The 26,353-nt window shown below is 43.3% G+C and overlaps 1 protein-coding gene across 1 annotated transcript; it reads right to left on the reverse strand.

Annotated features, from left to right (window-relative positions):
- Nucleotides 1-22,247: 22,247 nt before the first annotated feature.
- Nucleotides 22,248-25,610, reverse strand: LOC138780818 (apolipoprotein A-I-like). Its single transcript, XM_069956736.1, has 3 exons — nucleotides 25,546-25,610; nucleotides 23,204-23,351; nucleotides 22,248-22,875 (listed from the first exon to the last, which is right to left on the reverse strand). The coding sequence occupies exons 1-3, from the start codon at nucleotides 25,586-25,588 to the stop codon at nucleotides 22,341-22,343; spliced, it is 726 nt and encodes a 241-aa protein (XP_069812837.1). The 5' UTR covers nucleotides 25,589-25,610; the 3' UTR covers nucleotides 22,248-22,340.
- Between the last annotated feature and the right edge of the window lie 743 nt (nucleotides 25,611-26,353).

A 26,353-nucleotide genomic window follows, 5' to 3' on the forward strand; every position in this document is an offset into this window, starting at 1 on the left:
CTGGAAGACTTGAAATTTTTAAATAGAAGTAATTTACAAATCTGTATAACTTTTTGACAGCATTTGAAAAGACTTTCAGAATTACATTTTGCATGGTGGTTTTTCTGCCCAAAATATCACCACAAACAATGGCCCAAAAACTGGCAGCATTCTTTTTTAACTTTTCTTCAGCTTTTCTGCTGTTTATTTTTTATTTTAGTGTATATTAGTATAGGCATTGTTTTGTAGTGTTTTATTCCCGGCATTTGATTAAAATTCACCTGATCCTTTAATTACGTGATTCCAGATTTTCTATTGAAGTATTTAGAGAGAAAAAACACCAGCAAAAAACACCAGTATGCATATAGGCATGTTTTTATCTGGCATTTCCCCCTCTTTATAGAAGAGAAGTCAATGGAGAAAAAAAACCTCACTAATTGCTGAAAAAAAAATCACCAAACACAGAACATTGCCAAAGAGCAGAAAAACACCAAACCCAGAAGCGTCCTGTGTATATAGTGTATAGTGTATATAGTTGGCTAGGATCGGGCGCCATCTTGGGTCAGTGACGTGTCTGCTTGGTGGTCCTGGTCCTATCATCGGGGCAGGTAAGAGGCCTTTTCCCTGCCCCACTTCCCGTCTCTCGCGAGACTTGGTAACAGCAGATACGGAGGCAGGGACCCTAATAATCTGCTCAGTTACCAAGTCTCACAAGAGACAGGAAGTGGGGCAGGGAAAAGGTGGCCTCCTAGTCTTTTACATGCCCCGATGCTAGGACCAGGGCCACCAAGCAGACACGTCACTGACCCAAGATGGTGCCTGATCCTAGCCAGTGAGATGAGACAAAAGCATTTTTCTATAGAGTTTAAGACTTCCGGTCGCGGTAAGTGCAGATAATATAGCCCTATGCGGCCAGAAGGGGTAGTGACAGTATATTTAGATGTTATATAACTTTTGTGGGGCAATACAATAAAATAGGAATTTTGGCTGGAGTACCCCTTTAATTCAAATGACAGTAGTTCTTATAGGGTACCTGCCACAAAGTTAGTGTCTCCAGAGTGGCGTGCAGATGTAGCTGCTGCTGGGAGTTCAAGCATCATGTTTTTATTATAATTAATAGGGCTCGTGCACGGAACTCGGCTGGTATAAGACATATCCTAAGCAACTGGTTCTGTACACTACTCCGGAGATGACAGTTACAGATACATCGCAAATTTTTGTGGCCTCATACAGCCTGGCACTTTGGCTGCATGGGGCCCCAAAATTCCTGATGGCGGCCCTGGGTTGCTAGGGGGAACTGAGTCAGTTTTACTTTAGGCCTTATGCACACGTTCCGTAATTTTTTCGGGTCCGGAAACCACCCGCTAAAAATTACGGGTTGGACATCCGTATTGCTTCCGTATTGCATCCGGAAGCACGGAAGTCTGATGATGCCTGCAATCACCACCGAGCACGGAAGCGTCCCCAGTTGCCATGGTGATCGCAGGAGGACACTTCTGTGCTCGGTCTTTACAGGCATCATCAGACCCCTCCTGCGATCACCATGGCAACCGGGGACGCTTCCGTGCTCGGCCGGATTGGCATCATCAGACCCCCTCTGCGGCATCAGACTTCCTCCTGCGGCGGCATCAGACCCCCTCCTGCGGCGGCATCAGACCCCCTCTGCGGCATCAGACCCCCTCCTGCGGTGGCATCAGACCTCCTCCTGCGGCGGCATCAGACCCCCTCCTGCGGTGGCATCAGACCCCCTCTGCAGCATCAGACCCCCCCCTGCGGCGGCATCAGACCCCCTCTGTGGCATCAGACCCCTTCCTGCGGCGGCATCAGTCCCCTTCTGCAGTATCAGACCCCCTCTGTGGCATCAGACCCCCTCCTGCGGCGGCATCAGACCCCTTCTGCAGCATCAGACCCCCCCCTGCGGCGGCATCAGACCCCCTCTGTGGCATCAGACCCCCTCCTGCGGCGGCATCAGACCCCCCCTGCAGCATCAGACCCCCCCTGTGGCGGCATCAGACCCCCTCTGTGGCATCAGACCCCCTCTGCAGCATCAGACCCCCCCCTGCGGCGGCATCAGACCCCCTCGGCGGCATCAGACCCCCCCTCTGCGGCATCAGACCCCCTCCTGCGGTAAGGATGCGATGTCCTATGCGATCCTCCTGTGCCGTTCTGCCTTCAGTGCTCTTAATTGATTCATTGATACTTTCCTAACTACATTGTAAACACCCAAATTTATTGAGGTAATTGGTAATGATGATTGGCAGCTGGGCTACAAAGGTACAAGTACCAATTACCTCAATAAATTGGGGTGTTGATTGTAAACACCCCAATTTATTGAGGTAATTGGTACTTGTACCTTTGTAGCCCAGCTGCCAATCATCATTACCAATTAGCACAATAAATTGGTGTTTACTATGTGGTTAGGAAAGTATCAATGAATCAATTAAGAGACTGTGAGCAGTGAATGAATGGCCTGTCAGCTAAATTCGGCACAATATAAAGTATGCAATGTTCCGAGCAGGCACCCTTCTGTATGGTCTTCACCTTGTGGAGTACTACAGATCCCAGCTCTCTGATATACCATCACCAACACTGCCTCCATAACATTCGTCTACTGATTCTGCTACAATCGGCACACGATAGGATTCTGCTACAATCGGCATACGGTCTTCAGCAACAGAAATCCGGAGAACTATAGATCCCAGCACTTCTATATACTGCTGTGCAAATAGGAGCATGAGTTATCCATATTTTTCTACGGAAATACGGATGCCAAACATGTTGCAATCCGCAAACAATCCGTAGACAATTGATGTCAATGAGAGCATCCGTGAAAAAAATCTGGGTCCGCACCGGGTCCGCACTAGGACATGTCCTTTTTTTTTTACGGATTGATTTTCATCCATTTCTGCTACTGATCGTGTGAATAGCCCAATAGACTTCAATGTGCACTAACTCGGATACGGAAATACGGATCCGTAAGTTACGGAACATGTGAATAAGGCCTTACACCATGTTTGATAAATCTCCTCCATGGTGTTTCATATTCCCCAAATGACTCCCCGGTAACATCTGATTTTTGAGCCAAAAAAATCACCATACAAAATTTTGGCCCTTCTATTGGTGTTTCCCCCCCCCCCCCCTAGAAACCACCAGTGTGACAGCACCTCACATTTTTTAGGTGTTTTTGGGGCTTGTAAAAAACACAGTGGGCCAAATTTTTTAAAGGGTGTAAAATAGAAAGTGGTGTAAAATGCTCATTTTTAGCTCATTGTACAGAGCTTGAAGTTGCGCCCTGATTGGTTGTGATTCGGTCAGGGTATTTTTCTGTCCGTTCTTTTGTTCTTTTTTGTATCTTTCATACACTTATGAGAGACTTTTTTTTGTCTTTTTTTATTATATAGAGAAGCCTGTGGAGAAACACATAACAAAGACTCCATACCTCGTGTGATAATATTTGAAGCCAAAGATTCACTACAGTTTTTAAAGTGTTACTGTAAAAAAAAAAAATAAAAAAAAAAATAAAAAAATTGCATAGAGACTTCAAAAGTATTCATTGGTCAGGATCCTAAAGGGGTTGTTCACCAAAATGTTTTTTTCTTTCAAATCAACTGCTGCAATAAAGTGCCAGAGATTTGTTGTAATTTACTTCTATTAAAAAAATCTCAAGTCTTCCAGTACTTATAAGCTGCTGTATGTCCTGCAGGAAGTGGTCTATTCTCTCCAGTCTGACACAGTGCTCTCTGCTACCACCTCTGTCCATGCCAGGAACTGTTCAGAGCAGTATCAAATCCCCATAGAAAACCTCTCCTGCTCTCCAGAATACTACTTTCTGCAGGACATACAGCAGCTGATAGGTACTGGAAGACTTGAGATTTTTTTTTATAATAGTAAATTATAAATCTCAGGTTCTTTCTGGTACCAGTTGATTTGAAAGAAAACCATTTTTGGTGATCTACCCCTTTAAGATATAGCCAGACCCCCAGGATCATAAGACATAGTCAGGAGAAGTGGACTTAGCTAGAAAATATATATTAGGCCCAGTACACATGCAGTATGTGTTATATTATGCAGTATATGTTATATTATGCAGTGCATGTTATGTTATATTATGCAGTATATGTTATATTATACAGTACATGTTATGTTATATTATGCAGTACATGTTATGTTATATTATGCAGTACATGTTATGTTATATTATACAGTACATGTTATATTATGCAGTATATGTTATATTATGCAGTACATGTTATGTTATATTATGCAGTACATGTTATGTTATATTATACAGTACATGTTATATTATGCAGTACATGTTATATTATACAGTACATGTTATATTATGCAGTACATGTTATATTATATTATGCAGTACATGTGATATTATGCAGTGCATGTTATGTTATATTATGCAGTACATGTTATATTATGCAGTACATGTTATGTTATATTATACAGTACATGTTATATAATGCAGTACATGTTATATTATACAGTACATGTTATATTATACAGTACATGTTATGTTATATTATACAGTACATGTAATATTATGCAGTACATGTAATATTATGCCATACATGTGATATTATGCAGTACATGTTATATTATACAGTACATGTTATATTATGCAGTACATGTTATGTTATATTATACAGTACATGCACTGTGTGTTATGTGGCCATCTTCACTAGTAATGAGCAAACTTCAAAAAAGATACAGCCTATGGTTGTATCCATGTTTTCCAGGACTCCCTATGGTGACATAACATTTCTCCAGACGTCGGGAGCTGAATGCTGAGTGTTTGGGTTCGGACAGTTTTCTCAAGTTTTCTCATTACTAGTGAAGATGGGCACATAACACACAGTGCATGAGCCTGGCCATAGAGCGTGCATTACCCACCCTGCAGTTACCATGCTCCAACTAAGCCCCGCCCCCTCCAGGGAGGAGGGAAAATGGCAGTTGGGAGTCATGGAAACATATTGACACAATGTAAGTTATCAACACATCTGCATCCCGACCACCATCAGTCTCCTATAATACATCCCCATAGTACAGGTGTCATCCCGACCACCATCAGTCTCCTATAATACATCCCCAGTATACAGGTGTCATCCCGACCACCATCAGTCTCCTATAATACATCCCCAGTATACAGATGTCATCCCTATCACCACTGGTCAGTATACTAAATACTTCTCAGTCACCCCCCTCCCCCCAACTCTGTATTGTATAGTCATTTTCTAACTCACATAATCCGGGAAAAACAGTGGATAGTCCATGTCCTCAGGGGATGGTCCAAATCCACGCGTCGATCCTCGGTCGCTGTCCAGTAGTCGCTGTCCAAAATCTCTGAAATCGCCTAGAAATAAGATAAAAGATAAGAGATTACACAGAGGAAACATATTGGAAATATAAGGAAAGACATAGAAAACAAATAGGAGTCAATGTAGGAGCATACTTACAATCCAATCCACCAACCGCCAACACTGAATCCAGAGTGAGGCTGCAGCAGTTTGTATTTGAATTTGTGTCATAGCTGTGATGTCATAATGTACTGTCAATCAAATATCCATTGTACACTGTCACCTAGCAACAAGGACAATAATGCTAGGCCATATTTTTTTTAAACTTTTGTTTATTTTACTGTATAATAAACTACTGGTAATTGGTATGTGATGTGTAATTATTGTTAGGGCTGAATATATAGATGTGGGGGCCCAGCAGCGGTATGTTACTATGCTTTATACTGAGTGATGGTATTATTACCCTCACCCAAAATCTACTTAAGGCAAAAACAGTGAACCTCTTGTAAGAATAGTTTCTCCCATAAAATAAAATTGCTGTTTTTTTAATTGTTAAGGGGACATGAACATAAATGAGTGTTATATCTCTTCCATCGCTGCTGCTCTGCCTGTATAAGGCTCAGGTCACTTTTGGGATTTAGTGTTTATCTTGAACTTGACCATTGCTAACAGTCTGCCATAGGCGGGCATTATAAAAAAAAAATATATAGGCTGTTTTTTTATTATTTTTATTAACATTAGTATTGGAGGCTTTGGTATATATTGGTCCATTACTGTCTATGGACACACCACTGTGTAGATATAAGATTTTCTCGGTGTGTATGACAGTATGCCCACAGGGTGGTTTTAATTATTTTGTTTAAAGAAAATTTAAAAAATTTGATACTATATTGCATGATTTTATTTTTATATCACTCCTTATAATATAGCCATAAAATATGAGAGAATTTTTTTGTAAAATTTTATGTTACATATGACTTTATATATGCTATATTATGGTGCAAAACTATAGTAGTTATCTGCTTTATTCAACCCCCTCCCGCCGCACTGTTAATTAACGTCGCTGCAGCCTATGCCCGATGCTGCAGCGACGTTAATTAATGCTCTAGGATGACACAGGCGCAGGAGCTATGTCTGTGTCATCCGCAGCGGGTCCCGGCTATCAGCAACTCTCAGCACCAGAGCCGCGCTCCGGTGCTGAGAGCTAACCCTATAGATACTGCGGTTAGCACGACCGCAGCATCTATAGGGCTCCAGATAGGTGTCCGGTGTCCATCAGGGCTTTATGAACTAATTGCAGAGCCCCGATGGTAGCCATGGAAACCAGAAGCCTCAGGCTTCCGGTTTCCTGGCTACGGAAGCCAGCAGGGGTCGGAAGGGAAGGCTGGGCTGAGCTCTGCCCCCTCCCCTCTATCCCATGCCGCTGTTACAAGATAGTAGCAGCAGCAGGGGACACAGAACAGGGGGCAGAGATAGCGACATCAGCTTATGGGATCATTACAGAGGAGGAGATCTCAAGATGCTTAAAATGGAATTGAATTGTGAATATTACAAAATAATGTGGTCATCTCCACTATATAAGGTAGGATAAAGCTCTAGATTACAGTCAGGATAGATGGAGTCACACATACCTTGTATTGACATAGCCATAAATTGGGGCTGACTATTTTGCATCTTCTGTAGGCGCCATTGCCCGGCCGGCCACCAGCATCTTCATGTATAAACATTTTATATGTTATTATTTAGGTCATGTTTGTAGGGTTACAAGAAAAGACATTCCTAGTAGAGGAAGGAATAAAGTGCAGGCATCAGAGGTCAATATACCTGGGCCCCATGTTATTATTAGACTATGGGGAGATTTATCAACAGGGGATATTTCTAGATGTGGTCTATTTCTGCTTTGGCATGAATAGACTGGTCTATTTAAAGTGCAATTTACTATCAGGGATAAGCCTGGTCTATTTTCTGTGGTGCAGATTTGTTTGGCTCAGAATTGTCTCTAAATCGTCTCATTGGCCCTGGTTTGCTTCCTTGGTAATGAGCATTTTCTTCTCCCTTTCTTTTTCAGATACCGGCATGCAGAAGATTACATTGGATTCGTTTGGACTACTTTGATGACCGGAGGACTTTACTGTTCAATAAAATGGTCAACAAGAGTTGTGGATGTGTTTTTATTTGAATTAAAAAAAATTCTAGGTGTGTTGTTTTCTTTCATTACTTTACAGACTTAGCAGTGGAAGCTGTCTGATAGACGTTATCCATTACTAAGTCGGGGCCTAGTGTTAGCCGGTATAAAATGGCTAACACTAACTCGACCATAATTACCCCAGTATCCAATGCCACCAGGGGTACTGGGAAGAGCCGGGTGCCAGTAGTCCCGAAGCGGCAAAATTGGCGCTCCTGGACTGGGCGGTAGCAGGCTGGTATTATTAGGCTGGGGAGGGCGAAAATAAATGGCCCTTCCCACCCTGGTACTACTAGGCTGACGCTGCTTGGTTTTTAGCCCGGCTGGTTATGTAAAGGGGGGGATCCTATGCAGGTTTTTTTCCTCCCCAGCCTTTCCATAACCTGCTGGGTTAAAAACCAAACAACTGCAGCCTAGTAGTACCAGGACGGGAAGGGCCATTTATTTTGGTCCTCTCTGGCCTAATATGACCAGCCTTCTGCCGCCCAGTCTAGGAGCACCAATTGTGACGCTCCTGGTGGCATTGGGTACCTGGGTGATAATGGGGGGGTTAGTGTTAGCCATTTTATATCGGCTAGCACTAGGCCTCAGCTTAGTAATAGATTCCGTCTATCATACAGCTTCCACTACGAAGACTGTAAAGTAATGAAAGAAAACACAACACACATACATTTTTTTTTAATTCAAATAAAAACAACCCCACATCCCTCGTTGACCATTTTATTGAACATTAAAGTCGTCTGGTCATCACCGTAATCCAAATGAATCCGACAAAATCCTCTGCATGCCGGTATCTCAAAAACAAAAAAAAAAATACAAGCAAAAACAAACAGAAAGGAAGGGGTTAAGTCCCTGGGAGCCAGACTGTAACTCCCATGCCTATGCTGGAGGTTACCCAGCTTTCCCAGCATCCTGTAAGTTTAACCCTCACAGGATCCTGGGAAAGCTGGGTGACCTTCAGCATGGGCATGGGAGTTACAGTCTGGCTCCCAGGGACTTAAACCCCTGGGACCAGACTGTTCTGGCACTGCACCTGCACAAGCAAGGAAGGGGGTTAGGTGCCCCCTTCCTTGCTGGGGCAGATGCAGTGAGCTCTCCATGGGGAAGGTTTGATGCTAGGGGCTGGGGGTTACCTGTTGCCTCTTCCTTGTTGCCAGCAATCCCAATATGTCCTGGTTAGCCCCGCCCCCAGGATGGTAAAAACCGCCCCCTGTACCGCTTCGGTCGATGCAGGGGGTGGGGCTTATTATCACCAGGGGCTGGGCTTACCGGGACTGCTGGCAACTGCCAAGGAAGGGGCAGCAGGTAACCCCCAGCCCCTAGCATCAACCCCCCCCCCCCCCCCCCCCCCCCATGGAGAGCACACTGCATGTGCCTCAGCAAGGACGGGGGCACTTAAACCCCCTTCCTTGCTGGTGCCGTGCCAGAACTGTCTGGTCCCCGTGAGGCTTAAGCCCCTGGAAGTCGACTGTAAACTTCTGTTGGGGATTTCAAATTTTCCAGTCTGCTTTCTGCTTCTGGTTGGGAAGCCCTGTATGGAAGGGAATCCTGGCTTAATTAGGGATTCCCTGCTCCTCTACTGTAAGGAGGGGTGTGCTAAGCACCCCTCCTTTTTGTACAGCCCCAGAGGGGTTAGTAGTGTACTTAGCCCCTTACACTCCGTGGACCAGGTGCACTGCACCTGACCCATGGAGCATACCAAAAATTACACCACCTCTAGTGTGGAGTCAGTCTGTGACCATGTGCGACTATTTTAGTTAGTCGCACATGATAAATTCATGGCCTACTTTCAGTGTAAGCTGAAGTAGGCATGATTAGTGTATGTCGGGGAAAAGTGTCAAAATATTGCGCAGCTATGCAATTGCCCAAAATTTTATGACTTTTCCACTCCAAAAAAAATATGACTTAAATTTTTGATAAATCTCCCCCTATGTTTCCACAATGTAAAAATAAGTGCAAATAACGGCGCATATTATTACATTCTGGGAACATAGCCTTAAAGAGAATATGCAGGTAACCCCCCCAGCCCCTAGCATCAACCCCCCCCCCCCCCATGGAGAGCACACTGCATGTGCCTCAGCAAGGAAGGGGGCACTTAACCCCCTTCCTTGCTGGTGCCGTGCCAGAACTGTCTGGTCCCCTGAGGCTTAAGCCCCTGGAAGTCAGACTGTAACTTCTGTTGGGGATTTCAAATTTCCAGTCTGCTTTCTGCTTCTGGTTGGGAAGCCCTGTATGGAAGGGAATCCTGGCTTAATTAGGGGATTCCCTGCTCCTCTACTGTAAGGAGGGGTGTGCTAAGCACCCCTCCTTTTTGTACAGCCCCAGAGGGTTAGTAGTGTACTTAGCCCCTTACACTCCGTGGACCAGGTGCACTGCACCTGACCCATGGAGCATACCAAAATACACCACCTCTAGTGTGGAGTCAGTCTGTGACCCATGTGCGACTATTTTAGTTAGTCGCACATGATAAATTCATGCCTACTTTCAGTGTAAGCTGAAGTAGGCATGATTAGTGTATGTCGGGGAAAAGTGTCAAAATATTGCGCAGCTATGCAATTGCCCAAAATTTTATGACTTTTCCACTCCAAAAAAAATATGACTTAAATTTTTGATAAATCTCCCCCTATGTTTCCACAATGTAAAAATAAGTGCAAATAACGGCGCATATTATTACATTCTGGGAACATAGCCTTAAAGAGAATATGCCATCAGGTAAATTCGCTTTAAGTATTACCCATGTATATATAGGAGCCAGGGCGGGGAAGCTGGTGCCTTGGCCCTTTTTTTTGAACCACAGCCCAGTTCCCGTCCTGCCCCCGTGACGTCACGCCCCGCCCCCGTAATGGCCCCTAATGCAAATCAATCAGCCTAAGAAGTAAAGCTGTCAGTATTGGCTGGAGGCTGTATATTCTGCCTCCAGCCACTAGATGCTGCTCTCTCCTCCCAGCTACAGGGCCTGGCAGGGACGCTAGAAGAGCCTGAAGGAAGTGAAGATGGCCGTGTACTGCAGGGAGACAGGTACTGAGAAGCCCACATGAGGGGGATAATGGTGAAGGAGGAAAAGCTATATACATTGGCCTGAGAGGACAGGAGAATAGTGATCAGAGCTGTGACTGGTATACACTGTATACACAGCTAGTCTCTCACACCAGTGTATATAGCTTTACCTCCTGCAACATCATGCCCTCATGTGGGCTCCTCATAATACCAGCAGTCCTTCACCTCACTGTATTATACCGGTGGTATACTTAGGGGGATGATGAGGTAAAGCCCCAGTCTGCCCCAGACACCCCCCCTAGTCTGCCCCAGTCAACCCCCCAGTCTGCCCCAGCTAACCCCAGTCTGCCCCAGTCCCCCCAGTCTGCCCCAGCTACCCCCAGTCTGCTCCGGTCACCCCAGTCTGCCCCAGCTACCCCCAGTCTGCTCCAGTCACCCCAGTCTGCCCCAGCTACTCCCAGTCTGCTCCAGCTACCCCCAGTAACCTCCAGTCTGCCCCAGCTACACCCAGTCACCCCCAGCCTGCTCCAGTCACCCTCAGTCTGCTTCAGCTACCCCATCACCCCCAGTGTGCCCCAGTCACCCCCAGTCTGCTCCAGTTACCCCCAGTTTTTATTTATTGGGGGGTTATGATATTTTGTGGGGGCTGGAGGGTGCTTTGTATGCCAGGGCTACTTTTTAGTCCCAGTCCGGCCCTGGTAGGCAATGTGGCGTCTTCACTGGCAGGATAATGCCAGCCAGATGTTAGCTGTAGGCCAATGAAAGTTTCTGAAAAGCTTTACACATGCTCTTTTTTTGGGTGGAGTTTTTCTCTCCTCTTTGTTTTTTTTTTTGTAAGCCCTGTGGCAGTTTTGTCAATGCTGAGGGTGTGGCGTTTCTTTCTGCAAACAGTGGTGTCTTGTGCTTCACTTAAAAACACCATAGCTTATGTGTATTGAGTTTTAGTGGCACTTTTCTTGGGAGAAAACAGGACAATCTGGTCTCCAGGGGCTTAAATGAAAACTGTGGGCCAAACTGTGAACACCTGTCAAAATCATGGGTGCTCCTGCCTTTTTTGTGTTTTTCCCTTTTGTTTTCCAAATATTGGTATCCAGAGTGGAGTACATCGACAACCAGTGTTTTTTTTTTTTTTTTTTTAAAATAACTTGGTCATAGAGTGGTGTGGTGGTGTTATTTTGTGAATAAAACAAATTTTTCAATTGTTGTGTGTTTTTTATTTCTTTTATTATAGGCTTAGTAGTGGAAGTTATCTGATAGATGGCATTTATAGTTGTGGCTTAGTGTTAGTTTGGTATAAAATGGCTAACACTACCCCCACCCCTACCATTATTACCAGGCAGGCTGGTATTATTAGGCTGGGGAGAACCTAAAAGAACTCCTTTTCCCATCCTGGTACTACTAGGCTCCTGCTATATTTAAATGATTTATTTAACAAAATTTTTTTTATAGGGTTCCGCCTATGTCCATAACCAGCCAGGTTAAAAACAAACAGCAGCAGCAGCCTAGTAGTACCAGGATTGTAAGGGCCATTTTTTTGACAATTTTTTTATTGAAAGAGTTTCCAATGTACAAACCTACAATAACAAGAAAAATAATCAAGCTGCCAGAAACGCTGACAATTTAACTTAGCAGATCTTCTGTAAAACACAGTAAAAGAGATGGTAAGGGCCAATTTTTAAGGCCCTCCCAGCCTAATGATACTAGCCTGTCACTGCCCAGTCCAGGAGTGCCAATTTTGACACTGGGACTACTGGTACCGAGCTCTTCCCAGTAATGTGCCGTGGTAATAATGGATGCCATCTAACACATTGCCTCATTGACCATTTTAAAAAAAACTGAACAAAAAAATGCTGGTTATCAACATAGTCCACTGAATCCGCAATCCTCTGGATAAATGAAAAACAAAAGGGAAAAACACAAAAAGGTAGGGGCAAAACACCCATAGTTTTTAAAGGTGTTCTGCCCTTTACAGTATGCAGCATCTTGCCAGATGCTGCTTACAGCCTGGAAAACAAGGGGTTAAGTGCTCCCATTTCCTTGCTGGGTTGCAGCACTGGAGGCGGGGAGGCGGGCGTGTTATACTCACCACAAAGTCTTCATCTTCATCAGAGCCTGGCACACTGAGCTAGAAGTGTGCCGGCCTCTGGCTCTTCAGCTTTCAAAGATCAGGTCGTTAGGCAATCAGCTACTGATCCGGTTTCTGGTTCAGCTGCTGAGTGAAAGAAGATGTGGAAAAGACTGGCGGGTAAGTTATCTCTTCCCTGGACACCCCCTACCCCAACGGAGCACAGCCTGGCCCATAGCGGGTTGCATTAACCTCCTGGGGGACCAGAGTATGGTCCCCTGGACTCCATCCCACCCCCTTACGGACCACAGTCTGGCCCACAGGGGTTAAGTTAACCCCCTGGGGACCAGACTGTGGCGTTCTTCCCAATTGGTCACCATGCTATGCATAGTACGGGCACATGATCAGTTTACAGGGCTCAGCCCTGTACTCCATAAACTATGTACCAAAATTTTGTGCACTTTTTGCCCCATTGCGTTTTGGCTATGCCAATACCTATTTCGTTAAAACCCACCACAGTTTCTGCTTTTTTTGGTGGTACTTTGCTTATATTAATTCCTGTTTATCATATATTAGGTGGTTGCGTCACTATATGTGCTACCAAGCTATGCTTGGAATTGTCTTATTTAGCCTAATATTTTAATACTAATTTACTCTGTGGGGTATATGTCTGTAATATGGGGGCATATGTCTATAGTATGAGGTCACAGAAGACGGCCTCATCTGTACCCTTATACTACAGTAAAGGGGGCACAGACTGGGTCTATGCACAGTTTGGGGGCCTGTGTAAAATTGACGGGGCACGGAAGGGTGCTAAACAGTATTGTTAAAAAAAGGAGGCTTAACTACAGTATGTAGAGAAGGGGCCTACCTACATTGTGAGTTGTATAAGGGCCTAACTAACACTGTGGGGTACAATGGGAACCCATCTACAGTGTAGGGAGGACAAAAGAGGCTAACTAGTATTTTCGGGCATACGGGAGGCCTATCTACTTTGTGGCAGAACTGCACTGTGATGGCACAAAGGGGCTCTAACTACAGTTCCAGGACCTTTATTTGTGGCCTGAACTATCCAATGTGGCCCGTCTTTTGGTGTCAAAATTGATGTCTGTCCAAAAAGAAGGTTGCAAATGACACGTAAAACCTAGCCTAAAAGTGAACATCTTGCAAGTTGTCACATGATTTTTTCCACCTCTCCTCAGCCAGTCTCATATACTCATTATTCAGATAAATTTTCATACATATATTCTGCTTATTCTGCTTATTATGATAAATGTTCTATTTCATGTAGGGACGTTTCTTGCTCCATTTCGGCTGATATCAGTTGTGGCCGGAGCTGCTCTCATACTGACTTTGCCCATGAATGGATCTCTAGGCTTTGATATTGAAAAGCTCTCGCCTGAGCTCCAAATCTTCTTCAACAGGTCCCTGTCAAACATAACTATTTGTTGCATAATCTCTCCCTGCTTAATGCTTTCTTCCATAGTATTGTATGTAGTTTCTTGCTCAGGTGGTGATCTGCTCTTCTTCTTTCTTCTTTGCATTCCTCTACCTCTTTTCGGACGTCCTCACTATAGGGCTTTAGATTGGCATTGAGGACATCTATAACAGGCTTTGCTTTACTTAGTATAATAGGTCGTACTCCTTCCCAGAAGGCATTCTGGTGTTCTTTCACACGCTCCTGAAACTTTTCCAAATTTACTGTTTGCTTTACTTCCTCCGTAGCAGAACGGACACTGTCAAGAGCTTAAATCACAAGGGAATAAAAAATGGGGCGAACCTTATTCACATAGACTGAGCAGGTCTCATTAATGTCCTTGACTGCCTCCTCGTAAATACCTGTCCAGGACTCAATCACACCAGAAGCTAAGGTAAAATAACTCTTCTTCAATATTCTCTCGCTGTGAGGAAACAAGAGAATATATATATCTATTAGGCTGGGTTCACTCTACGTATGAGACCGGCCATTCTGTGACCCGGCCATGTCACAGAATGAAGTGACCCGGCCATTTCTGTTGAATTGGGATGTGGGCCGGAGCCGCACTCTCCATTGTGTGAGCCGGTAACAGCTGAAGGGCCTGAGTTTGACACCTTACTAAAACTCAGGGCCCTATTACATGGCTTTGACCTTGTTCATCTGAATCTAAGCCGCATTTCATTACTGGCGGGTCTGCAGAAATTGGATGCAGCCGTAAGAAAACTTGGATACAGACTCCCTAGGGCTATGCTCGAGATTCCCTCATCTCTAGTTATCACTAATTGTACTGGCTTCAGTGTGCTTCACGAAATGGAAAACATTCAATATACAGAAAGGTGTGCGGAGCCTCAGATACAAGTCTTAAAACACGGGAGTAGCCAGGAATTTCCTCCAGGGAAGGACCTAGCAAAGGGATGGCTCCTGTAAGGACACCACCAAAACCTCCATATTAACTGGCCCCTTCTGTCAATAACTAGTAGACTAATACTGCAAACAGATCACTGATCTCAGGGATCTCACTTAGGATTTCACTGTATTAAGCATTTTAACCAGCAGCCGACAGTGTCTTCTTTGACTGGTTTCCCTGAGATCAGTCATCTCTTGGAAAACAGCAGAACTACAAAATAAGTATTGTCTACAGCTCCTCGGCTCTTCCGTCTTTTCGTAAACAGCACTCCATCCTCCAAAGTCCCAGCATGCATTGCTTTCCCTCAGCTGTTCATCACAGCTCTCCCACATTGCCCCTCCCCCAGCACTACTGCCAGTTCCCTGCCCAAAGCTGTTGTGGAACATCTCATTTCACAGTTGACATTTGCACAATGGTGTTTTTGTTGTGGAAAAGTTTTACTACAATTTGTCCGCTATTTTTGAAATCAAAGTAAAAATGCAACAAAAACACCAGGGGGGAGATTTATCAAAGGGTGTAAAATTTAGACTGGTGCAAACTGTCCACAGCAACCAATCACAGCTCAGCTTTCCTTTCACCAGAGCTGGAAGCTGAGCTGTGATTGGTTGCTGTGGACAGTTTGCACCAGTCTAAATTTTACACCCTTTGATAAGTTTCCCCCTATGTGTGAACACAGCCCTTAGGGAGAGTAATGTATGATTACAACATGCTGCCTTGTTGTGCTAAATGAAGCAGCAAGTGCTGCAATCTCACTGTGAAATAACCTGCAATGAAATGAGATGCTCCTGCAACACCTTTAGGTGGGGTCAGAGGGCTGTGCTAAAAAGCTGAGGGACAGCAGTGCATCCTGGGACATGTAGAACTAGGAAGGACAAATACCAAAATACAGAACTAAGACCCTAAAAACAAATCAGTTTAGCAGACAGATAAGAAATGCAACATGCTTCTGCAGCACTGCTTAATTTTTTTACCTGATGTCAGAGAGTACCCCTTTAAGGTTTAAGCTATAGGTGATGAATCTGATGTACTGTATTTATATATATATATGTATATTGTGGTTTGTGTGGTGTGAAGCCACCGGTGTGGTGGAATGACCGGTCACTTGCCAGATGGTGCTGTGTGATGCTACTACTGTGGTGGCTGGTTAAAGTACAGCTCAGCCAGGTGTTAGGTTGTTCTGATGCCAGTGCCCTTTCCCCTGTGGTCGGTGACCTGCCGGGCTGTGAGGCAGTCCCTTGGGTACTTATCACGGTTGTTCAGAGTCGAGATGTGACCCACCCAAACTATCAGTATCAGTGAGAAAAGAGTGCAAAAGGAGAAGGAGAATAGAGATAGGTGAAAGGAAAGAACAGCTCTTATTGGTGCACAAATCCCAAAGAACAATAACCCCTTGAGTACTGTAGCTGTGCAATACTTAAAGGAGAAGTCGGCGAAAATTTTTATTAAAGTATTGTATTGCCCCCCCCCCCCCAAAAGTTATACAGATCACCAATATACACTATTATAGGAAATGTAATATAAGTGCTTTTTTCCTGCACTTACTGCTGCATCAAGGCTTCACTTCCTGGATAACATGGTGATGTCACGACACGACTCCCAGAGCTGTGTGGGCTGTGGCTGCTGGAAAGAATGATGACAGGGGGACACTGAGGAACACAGGGCACTGGAGGGCACAGCCACAGCCACAGCCCGCACAGCTCTGGGAGTCGGGGCGTGACATCACTATTTTATCCAGGAAGTGAAGCCTTGATGCAGTGGTAAGTGCAGGGAAAAAAGCATTTTATAAGCATTTACAGTAATAAGTGTATAATGGGGATTTGTATAACTTTTGGGGGGCAATACAATACTTTAATAAAAATTTTCGCCGGACTTCTCCTTTAACCCCTTAACGACATAGGGCGTATATTTACGCCCTGATGCCGTTAAGGACGTTCAGACTCTGAACCGCGGCGGTCCCGGGTGCAGCTTATAGCCTGGGACCGCCGGTATTAGCGGCCACGGTCTGATCGCCGTGCCCGCTAATACAGTAATCAGATGCAGCTGTCAAACATGACAGCTGCATCCGATTACCGGACGCAGCACTTCCCTGGTGTCTAGTGTGAGGAGGACGCTCCTCCGGGATGTTTATCCCGGAGGAGCGATCTCCGTTTCTGAAGCTGGCCGGGGACCGCTCCAAGATGGCGCCGTCCCAGGACTCGGCACTCGCTTTACTTCCGGCTGCAGCAGCCGGAAGTAAACGAGTACCTATCTCATGGATCTCTGCAGCATTCTATGCTGCAGAGATCTCTATGAGAGATCAAAGCACTTATACTAGAAGTCCCCTAGGGGGGCTTCTAGTATAAGTGATAAAGTTTAAAAAAAATAAAAATAAAGTGTGTTAAGTAGTAAAAAAGCCCCCCTCCCCTAATAAAAGTCAGAATCACCCCCCTTTTTCCCAGGTTTATAAATAAAAGTAATAAATAAATAATAAACAAACATATTTGCTATCGCCACGTGCGTAATCGCCCAAACTATAATTAATCACATTCCTGATCTCGCACGGTAACAGCGTCAGCGCAAAAAATCCCAAAGTGCAAAATTGCGCATTTTTGGTCGCATCAAATTCAGAAAAATTGTAATAAAAAGCGATCAAAAGACGAGTACATGCGCAATCAAGGTACCGATAGAAAGATCACATCACTGGCGCATAAAATTGACACCTCATACAGCCCCATAGACCAAAGGATAAAAGCGATATAAGCCTGGGAACGGAGCGGGTTTTAAGTGACGTATATTTGTTGACAATGGTTTGAATTTTTTACAGGCCATCAGATACAAATATAAGTTATACATGTTACATATCGTTTTAAATCGTAACGACTTGAGAAACATATATAACAAGTCGAGTTTTACCCCCAGGGCGAATAGCATAAAAACACATTTCCCCCAAATAAACAAATGCGTTTTTTTTTTTTTCATTTCACCATACATTTATTTTTTTACTGGATTCACAGTGTACTTTCTGCAAAAATTCAGCCTGTAATTGCAAAGTACAAGTAGTGACGCAAAAAATAAGGGCTCATGTGGGGTTTCTAGGTGGAAAAATGCAAGTGCTATGGCCTTTTAAGCACAAGGAGGAAAAAACGAAAATGCAAAAATCGAAATTGGCTCTGTCCTTAAGGGGTTAATGTGTCACTGTCATAATTTTTTTTTTTGCAGAAATCAATAATACAGTCAATTTTAAGAAACTTTGTAATTGGGTTTTATTAGCTGAAAAATTAATTTGTATCATGAAAATTTTTGTTCTCCTATGAAGAGAGGAAAATGGCACAAAAACGGGGCAACAAAGTGTTAATTTAAAGCTACATCACCAGGCTCTATCCTCTGATGTCACCACTGACTTATCTGACCTCTGAATAGCACTCTGAATAGCTCCTTCATTGTGTAATCCTTTGTTCTCTGCTGCCAACATTTCTCCTCCGTCTTTCCTCCCCCTCCCCTCTCCATAGCACAGACAGGATCCATCTGATTGAGATTTCCTGATTCTGAGCAGTGGATGACAGAAAGGAGAGGAGGGGGGGACTTAGGAAAAGTCTTTTTAAATGCAGATAATGGCATATTTGCCTAATAAACCCACTTACAAAGTTTCTTAAAATCGCCTGGACAGTGACTCTTTAAGTACACGATATACATACTAACGACATCTAGTGGCAAAACTTAGGTACAACTTCATTACCACTTTGACTAAGAGTACAGGCTTTTGTGAGGGGTGTATAAGCAAGCAACACCCGTGGTGGGACACCAAATGTGTATGAAAGCCAAATAAGGAAAATAAAAAAAGAAAAAGGTATATACAAGGACCAGTGCTGTCACTGAAGGAATTCACTTCTTTGAATTGATGTGGAGATATAAAATGCTTACTTTATTTCCTTTTTATTTGCGGGCCCCCAGCTTGGAAGTATCCCGCTAATAAGGTATTACCAGCTTGCAGTCCTGACATCCAAGCCTACGAGTGAGGATTCCTCCTTGACTTCTACCCAAATTGGGTGATATGCATCAAGCCGAAGTAGCCACAAGGTGAGCACATCACCGCTCTTCATCTATCCATCTGTGCCTCTGGTATCACACGAGGCGCCTGTGCCTTTGTTCTCTTTTTTTTACAGTTAAAACCAAATAACAGAGGTAGAAATGAAGATAAAACAATCTGTTGTCCAGCTATAAAAACCTATTGTGAAATCTCCATTGATAAACGCGTAGGTTTACAAACCAAATAGTGTCATGTTGACAGAACCAGGAACAGGTCAGTCAGTTGGACTTATTCTAAGGTTAATGTGAACAACAACAAAAGAAAAAGATAAAAAAGTTTTTAATTAAATGCATGCTTTACCCTTTACCTTCTATATTCTGTATGTAGCAGTGTGAATGTGCGGAAATCTCCTGCTGCTGAGCTAAAACCAAGAAGAATTAGTAGAGATTGTTCCAGGACCAATGTATCTTTTATACATTTTAAAAAATATAATATATAAACTTTAAAATTTTTAACTATGCAGTCCCTTTTAGAGTTAAAAGTTTGTGCTTAGTACCTTATCCCCTTGTTGTTTACTTGTGAGGGGTCTGATTGCTGGGACCTATGGTGATTTCCTAAACGAGGATCAACTATCCCAAGGGATATTCTCTATGGAGCTATTGGAGATTGGTGAGTACAGTGCATTCTGCTATCTCTGGTGGCTAAAAGATAGATGGTATTTGGTGCCAGCATACCCCTTTAAGATGCACTGTTTTTATAGGTAATGTCTAACAGTAATAAGCCAATTGCCAATGATTGAAAGTACATTAAAAGTGAATAAAAATCTGGCAAGACTATTTGTTACATCACTTTGCCAGACCTATATACTCCAGTTTTCAGAAGCCAGACCCATTTCTATACATGTACTCATTCACGAAAAAATATTATGCACCCAGATAGAATGTGGGAATGTTGCAGAAACCCGCATACATTATACCTCAGGCAGACTGTAAAATAATTACGATGTGGTCTGATGGGACACTGGGCCGAGTCACAAGAGGGCTTCCACCAATGCCCTGCATAAAAGGCACTCAGAGGCACTTTTGGGTAGTGTTATCTTGGTGACTAGTTTTTTAATTGCCAGACATTCAGCTACAAAATATTCAGAAACATTTGTCCCAGGTGGCAGACTTCAAGAGGGAGCACAATACAGGACTGGGAGAAGCAAGGTGGTCATTACAGTGAATTGCCATCTAGATTGTTCTGACCTGCTGTTAGGAGGTGTTGAGAGCAGTGGTTATGTGAGTACATATATGCATGGTGAACACTCTTTGGACAGCCCAGATAGACCTCAAGTAGAGGAGATAAATTGACCATTAAACAACAGTAGCTCCCTAAGTTTCCTTGTCCACCCTTCAAACACTGATGGTGACACTGACTTTTATTACACACCACTGTCTCTCCTCAGACCATTTCCAAACACTAAGGCTGTATTCACACGTTTCGTGTTCCACACACAACACGGATGTGGAATGCCTGTAACGGACTCCCCCCCTCCCCCGCCCGGGCAGCATCTGTGATAAGATGCTGGGAGCGGGGGGACTGTATAGATATGCGCCCCGCTGTAATGAATCAGCCGCGCGGCTCTGTCATCATAGCATGGCGCATATCTGTACAGTTCCCTCACTATACAAGCATTAAGATAGCCAATAATACCGCCATTCAGTGGTTAGATATCAGGTCCACATAGACTCTGCACTGCAGACTAGGTTAGTGAATACAACGCTATTTAGACACCATCACAGACAGAATACACAATAACTAAGGCCCTATTACACAATATGATTATCGTCCGTACTTGGCTGATTACTGGCCATTCTGGGTAAAAATCTTTGTTGTAACAGCTCATACTGATTGTTGTCTTTCAGCATGTTGAATTAAAATGACAACGATGGTCGGCTGGATAGGAGTGATGGCAGCAGACCGCCACTATCTTCTATGAGCCACCCATCATCTGGGCTGTCCCTCCTGCAGCTCTCTGCGGCCCTCCAGCTCTTTCCGCTCGGAAAGTCATAGTTATGGAAGCCCTTAGTCCAGAAATAAGTCAATGTGACAATCCCCCCAATATCTATCCATAAATAGTTCCCCTCCATACTTCACCCCCCCATTTCTCTTGTCACTTTAAACACCAAGGTGGGAATCATGATGCACCAACCCACCTTCCCCCACATAGGATGGTAGTGTGCAACCTTGGCTAGTGCAACACTTGGCTAGTGCAACATGTGAACCTGACCTGACCAGAGGTCTATCGGCCAAAAGGAATGGGTGTCTGTTTGGGTCTTCAGACCTGTGGTCATATGCCCATGTGAAGCTGACCTAACTCCATTTAGTGCACCCCACCTTCTCCCAATAATTGTATTAGTACTTAACCTTCGGTCCTCCAGCTGTTGTACAACTACAATTTCCATCATGCCTGGGCAGCCAAAGCTAAAGCTTTGGCTGTCCAGGCATGATGGGAATTGTAGTTTTGTAACAGCTGGTGGGCCGCAGGTTCCCATAACTGGTATAGGGCAACAAGCCAGCCACAGCCTCCTGCAATCCATGAGTTCCTGCCCCTTCCATTAAATGAGACCGCACTTAGCTTGATGTCATACTTACGAGGTTCCCCCATAGAGGACATAAGGGTGAGTGATCTTCCTCCTCAGCTGCTCTGTGTGCAGGGCTCTTCCCCTGTACAACACACTTACTGTACTACACAGCTGTGATTTTAGCAGGCTGTGAAGTGCAAAGAGTGCATTTTTCGAGGGGAAAGTCAGTAGAGTAGCTCACAGAGGGACTAGCCCATCTGGCATTTCCCAGTCCGACTCTGGCTTACTGACACACAGGAGGGGTTTTTCAGGAGTCTTTGCCAGGTTGCAACACTTCTTTGGCTTGCCCAGTCACCAGAATTATCACCAAAGTAGCATTTTTGGTGAGGCAGCTTCAGCAACCTAGGAATGTGCAGAATCTACAAGCCCAACTGCAATACCTTATACCAAATATACACTATGTACCAAATATACCTAAAGATGCCATATAGAAGCCACCATGCCCAACCACATGTCATCTTGTATCCAGGTTAGAGATGGCTCAACACGGTACTAGAGCTACCTTTATTTTATACCGGTTTCCCCAGTCTGTTCCCTCTAATATTGAAATTACCTACAAACCATCACCATTACCTTCACCTTCACAAGTTTTATTCGATTCAACAACCAATCTTAATGTGTTATTTTCTTTGTCAGTTAGTGCAAATTTGGCTTTATTTAGCTTATTATGAAAAAAGTAAAATTCACGATAAAACATATTCAGTATAATGGCTTTTATTTGAACTGTCTGTCACATAGGGATGTTTGTAGCTGCATCTTTGCATTTCACAGTTATGGCCGGAGCTTCTCTCCTAAGCCTTGGTACTGGTAATCTGCAGCTCAGATAACATCTTCTTCAACAGGTCCTTATCAAACAAGGCTAATTTTTGCACAAACTCTTGAATCTTGAGATTTTCTTCCCAAGCGGCATATCCGGGATCTTTTTCAGATGGTGGTTTATCTTCTTTGCTCTTTGCAGCTGCTACTTCTTTGCGGACATCCTCGATATAGGGCTTTAGATTGCTATTTAGGGTTTCTATAACAGACTTTACCTTACCTAGTATAATGGGTCGTATTTCTTCCCAGAAGGCATTCTGTTGTTCTTTAGTGTTCTCCTCAAACTTCTCAAAATGAGGCTTTATTTCCGCAGCAGCTGAACGTAGACTTTCCGCAGCTTTAACCACAAATGATAGGACAATAGGCATAACCTTATTGTTGTAGACTGGGTAGGTCTCATTGATTTCCTTGGCCACCTCGTGATAGGTTTGTATCAAGGGTGCAGCAATTGTCAGGGCAAAGCTAAAATAACTTCTCTTTATTAGTTCTATTCTGCCGCCTAATACAGCCCTGTGGGGGAAAAGGAGAATATTATTATTAGTGAAGGAGAAAGTCTTATACCTTGTTCTATTAAGATGATTAATACGTTTTTGATTTACCATGGTGAGGCCTCTGCATTATTGTTCTAGCAGTAGAAAAAGGGCATCCTAGTCTTGTACATTACAAGGAGTGCCTCAACTTTGCCAAAACCTCATTCACATGCTGTGTCCAGTATTCAACCAGTATACAACCAGTACTGGCAAAATGGCATTCTGGTTGTGTACATCTTGGACTATTGAGATCTTTCAGTCTTGGCATCTGAATTTTTAAATTGAATTATTATGTTTAGTGAGCTCACTCTCTTTCAGCCTCTGATGACTTCCAGGTTGAGATTAGTTCTACACCAAACACCATTGAATGATGCAATAGATTCTTGAAAGAGTCCCGTATTGTAGGCTGTGGAGGTTGTGCTTCATTTTGTTGGGGAATGGACACGCCATATGTTCCTGGAAGATAAATAAGGTTTATTATCTAAGGTCTCTGTGCACTAGTACATTGGATAGGTGTCCAAGAATATGCATACCACTAATAAACTTCAATGTGAGCACAGTGAATATTAATGTACAAAGGTAAAAACACGAATCTGGCACTGCCCCAACCAGGGGATAGGCAAACGCAATAGTCTCTGTGTAACTTGCTAGGAGCGTTTAACTTGGACCCTTGGGTGCTCTGCTGGAAGACGTGTGAAGAGTAATCCAAACTAATAGTAGAAGATAGTCAGCAGCACTCACCTTGCGTTAGAATGCGGTGTTTATTTTCAATACACAAGTTACACGGCAGACATGGGTAAAAGGCAGGAGCTTACACTAATGGGGACGGGCTGTTTCGTGCATGCCTGAGGGAAGCGTGCATGCACGAAAGGGCCCGATGCCATTTGTGGAAGGCTCCTGCCTTTTACCATGTCTGCCGTGTAACTTGCATATTGAAAATAAACACTGCATTTTAACGCACATTGTGAGTGCCCCTGACTATCTTCTACTATTCGTTTGGATATAGTAATATTCATTTTACTGCATTTAAGGTTCTATACATAGTAAAATAAATTAATAAATAAATGTTTTTAAAAATGTGCCAAAGCCCCCCAAAAAAGTCTAAATCAACCTTCTTCCCATTTTATAAATAAAAACACATAAAAATAATAAAATGAATCAACATTTATACACAGTAGCGTGCGTAATTTCCAGTCTATAAAATAAAACAATATTATTCCCCCACAGTGAATGGCTGTGAACAAAAAGTTGTAAAAATTTTAGATTTTCTTAAATTACATTTAATATAAAAAAATAATAAAAAATAAGCAATACGTCCGATCTACACAAATGTAATACTGATATAAACTAGAGACCATGCCGCAAAAATGATGCCCCATATTAGAATCCCATATGACCATTTTAAATATACCAGTTTGTAAAAAAAAAGTTTTCACTGTTAGGCTGGGTCACACATAGTAAGAGACGGCCGTTCGTGACTCGGCCAGGTCAGGAACACCGGTCTCAGAAAAGATCATCCCGGCCGGTACTGTAGGACTGGCTGGATGATCTTTAGCACGCTGAGTCTGATGTGGGCGCCATCCGTGCACGCCCGCATCAGAACTCCCCACTGCACACAAAGAAGCATATTGCCGGAGCCGCTCGCTCATTGGTGAACTGAAAGGGTTTTCTGCGGACGTGTCAGTTTCTCGTGGCGCCGCTAGGGATCTCGGCCAGAGTGTATACACATAGTATAGGCTGAGGGAATCCCGGCCAGAGTGTTTTTCTGTGGAACTTATGTAGTGTGAACATAGCCTTAATAAAAATAGTAAAACATTAGAAAACATGGATATCGCTGTATTCAGACTGACCTATAGAATAATGTTATCATGTCAGTTTAACTATAAAGTGCATTACGGAAAGCCCCAAAAATTGCAGAATTGCATCTTTTTTTAACCCAACTTCATCCCATAAATCTTATGTTTGAGGGTTTTATAATTCATTTTATTGTAGATTGTAAGGCACCATCACAGGCACCTGTTCCTGAAAAAAAACAAGCCCTCACATGGCCCTGTAGATGGGAAAATAAAAGAGTTAAAGCTCTTAGAAGGTAAGGAGGAAAAAACAAAAACAAAAATTGTCGCTGTCCTAAAGGTCATTTTAGGCTCTGTCCTTAAGGGGTTATAAACCACATTTACTTTCCCCCACTTATAAAGATTAGGAAGTTTAAGATGCCCCAGTCTTAACAAAATCCCAGCCCCTGTGTCCCATACTGGGTCTATTTTCTGGTTTCCGTTATTTTTAATTCATTAAGGCTATTTAATGTTCACACATAATATTTCCGTCAGTCTGAAAACACAGAAACTGGGAAAATCTTTCCATTATATTTTGCCCTGTCAGTTCCACTGTTGATTTTGGTTTGAACAAATACTGACCAAAAGACTGACGGAAATAGTATGTGTGAACATAGCCTAACAATTACTGCTCAGTCACAGTGCTCTCTGTTGCCACCTGTGTCTGGACAGGAACTGCCAAGAGCAGTAGCAAATCCCCACAAAAAACTCTCCTGATAAGTATACCTGTTTGTTTCCTGCAGCCCAAAACATACTAAAATAGGCTCTATGCCCAGACAACGCCTTTAAAATTGCTTAAAAGGAACAACATCCCATACCTGATAGGCACAAGAGGAATAGGGATAAAACCGGGATTTTCATGATGGAATTTATTTAAAACCTGCAAGAAAGACAAAAATTGTTGAGAAAACAAACAGGAAGTTAAACCTCTATAATCGATGTATATAACATTGTTGTACAGCTTGCATCTTTCTCTGTTTCTTATGTTTGGTCCTGATCCAATTATATCCCATTTCTATGAATATAATCCATGTACTGCATTTGAAGCAATAGCAACCATTCTACTGCTAGTTCCTTCCCCTCCTTGGCTATGCTCACACATAGTATTTCTGTCAAGTCTTTTTCAACCAAAACCAGGAGTGGGTTGAAAACACCTGTATAGCCCTTCTCTTATTCCATGTGTTTCTCAAGCTGGTGTACCTCCCTCCAAATAACTTAGACAGTGATCAAATGTTGTATAATGTTTGTAATTCAGATGTTTTTTGCGATGGTTTTTTATCATTGCAAATTGGCTGCAATTACTGCCATGTGAACACAGCCTTACACTTTCTAATACCATAGATTACTTTAGACAGACGTTATAATTGTTTTAACCTCCTTATCCCAAAGTGTTACATTCAATATAATCTTTCATTTACACTAACTCATTTAATAGTATAGTAAAACAAATCTCTATCTCCAACCAGCATGATATAATGCAACTCTTACCTGGTCACAGAGGATGATCAAGTCCATCAAAGGACGTTGTCTCCAGCTTTTTATGTGCAGAGATCGGTCACCCCACTGTTTGACTGGGGCAACATAACCAACTAAAAAGACTAGAAGCGCGGTTACACCGATTAGAAC

Source organism: Dendropsophus ebraccatus, unplaced genomic scaffold (assembly GCF_027789765.1).
Source record: "Dendropsophus ebraccatus isolate aDenEbr1 unplaced genomic scaffold, aDenEbr1.pat pat_scaffold_868_ctg1, whole genome shotgun sequence".
NCBI classification, from domain to species: Eukaryota; Metazoa; Chordata; class Amphibia; order Anura; family Hylidae; genus Dendropsophus; species Dendropsophus ebraccatus.

What these genes read in the sequence shown, in the direction of transcription:
- LOC138780818 (XM_069956736.1), bottom strand. Translation starts at nt 25,588, where the DNA reads ATGAAAATCCCGGTTTTATCCCTATTCCTCTTGTGCCTATCAG. An exon ending in ATTCCTCTTGTGCCTATCAG is followed by an intron (nt 23,352 to 25,545) that starts GTATGGGATGTT and finishes TTTATCTTCCAG; the next exon opens with GAACATATGGCGTGTCCATT. An exon ending in TCATCAGAGGCTGAAAGAGA is followed by an intron (nt 22,876 to 23,203) that starts GTGAGCTCACTA and finishes TTTCCCCCACAG; the next exon opens with GGCTGTATTAGGCGGCAGAA.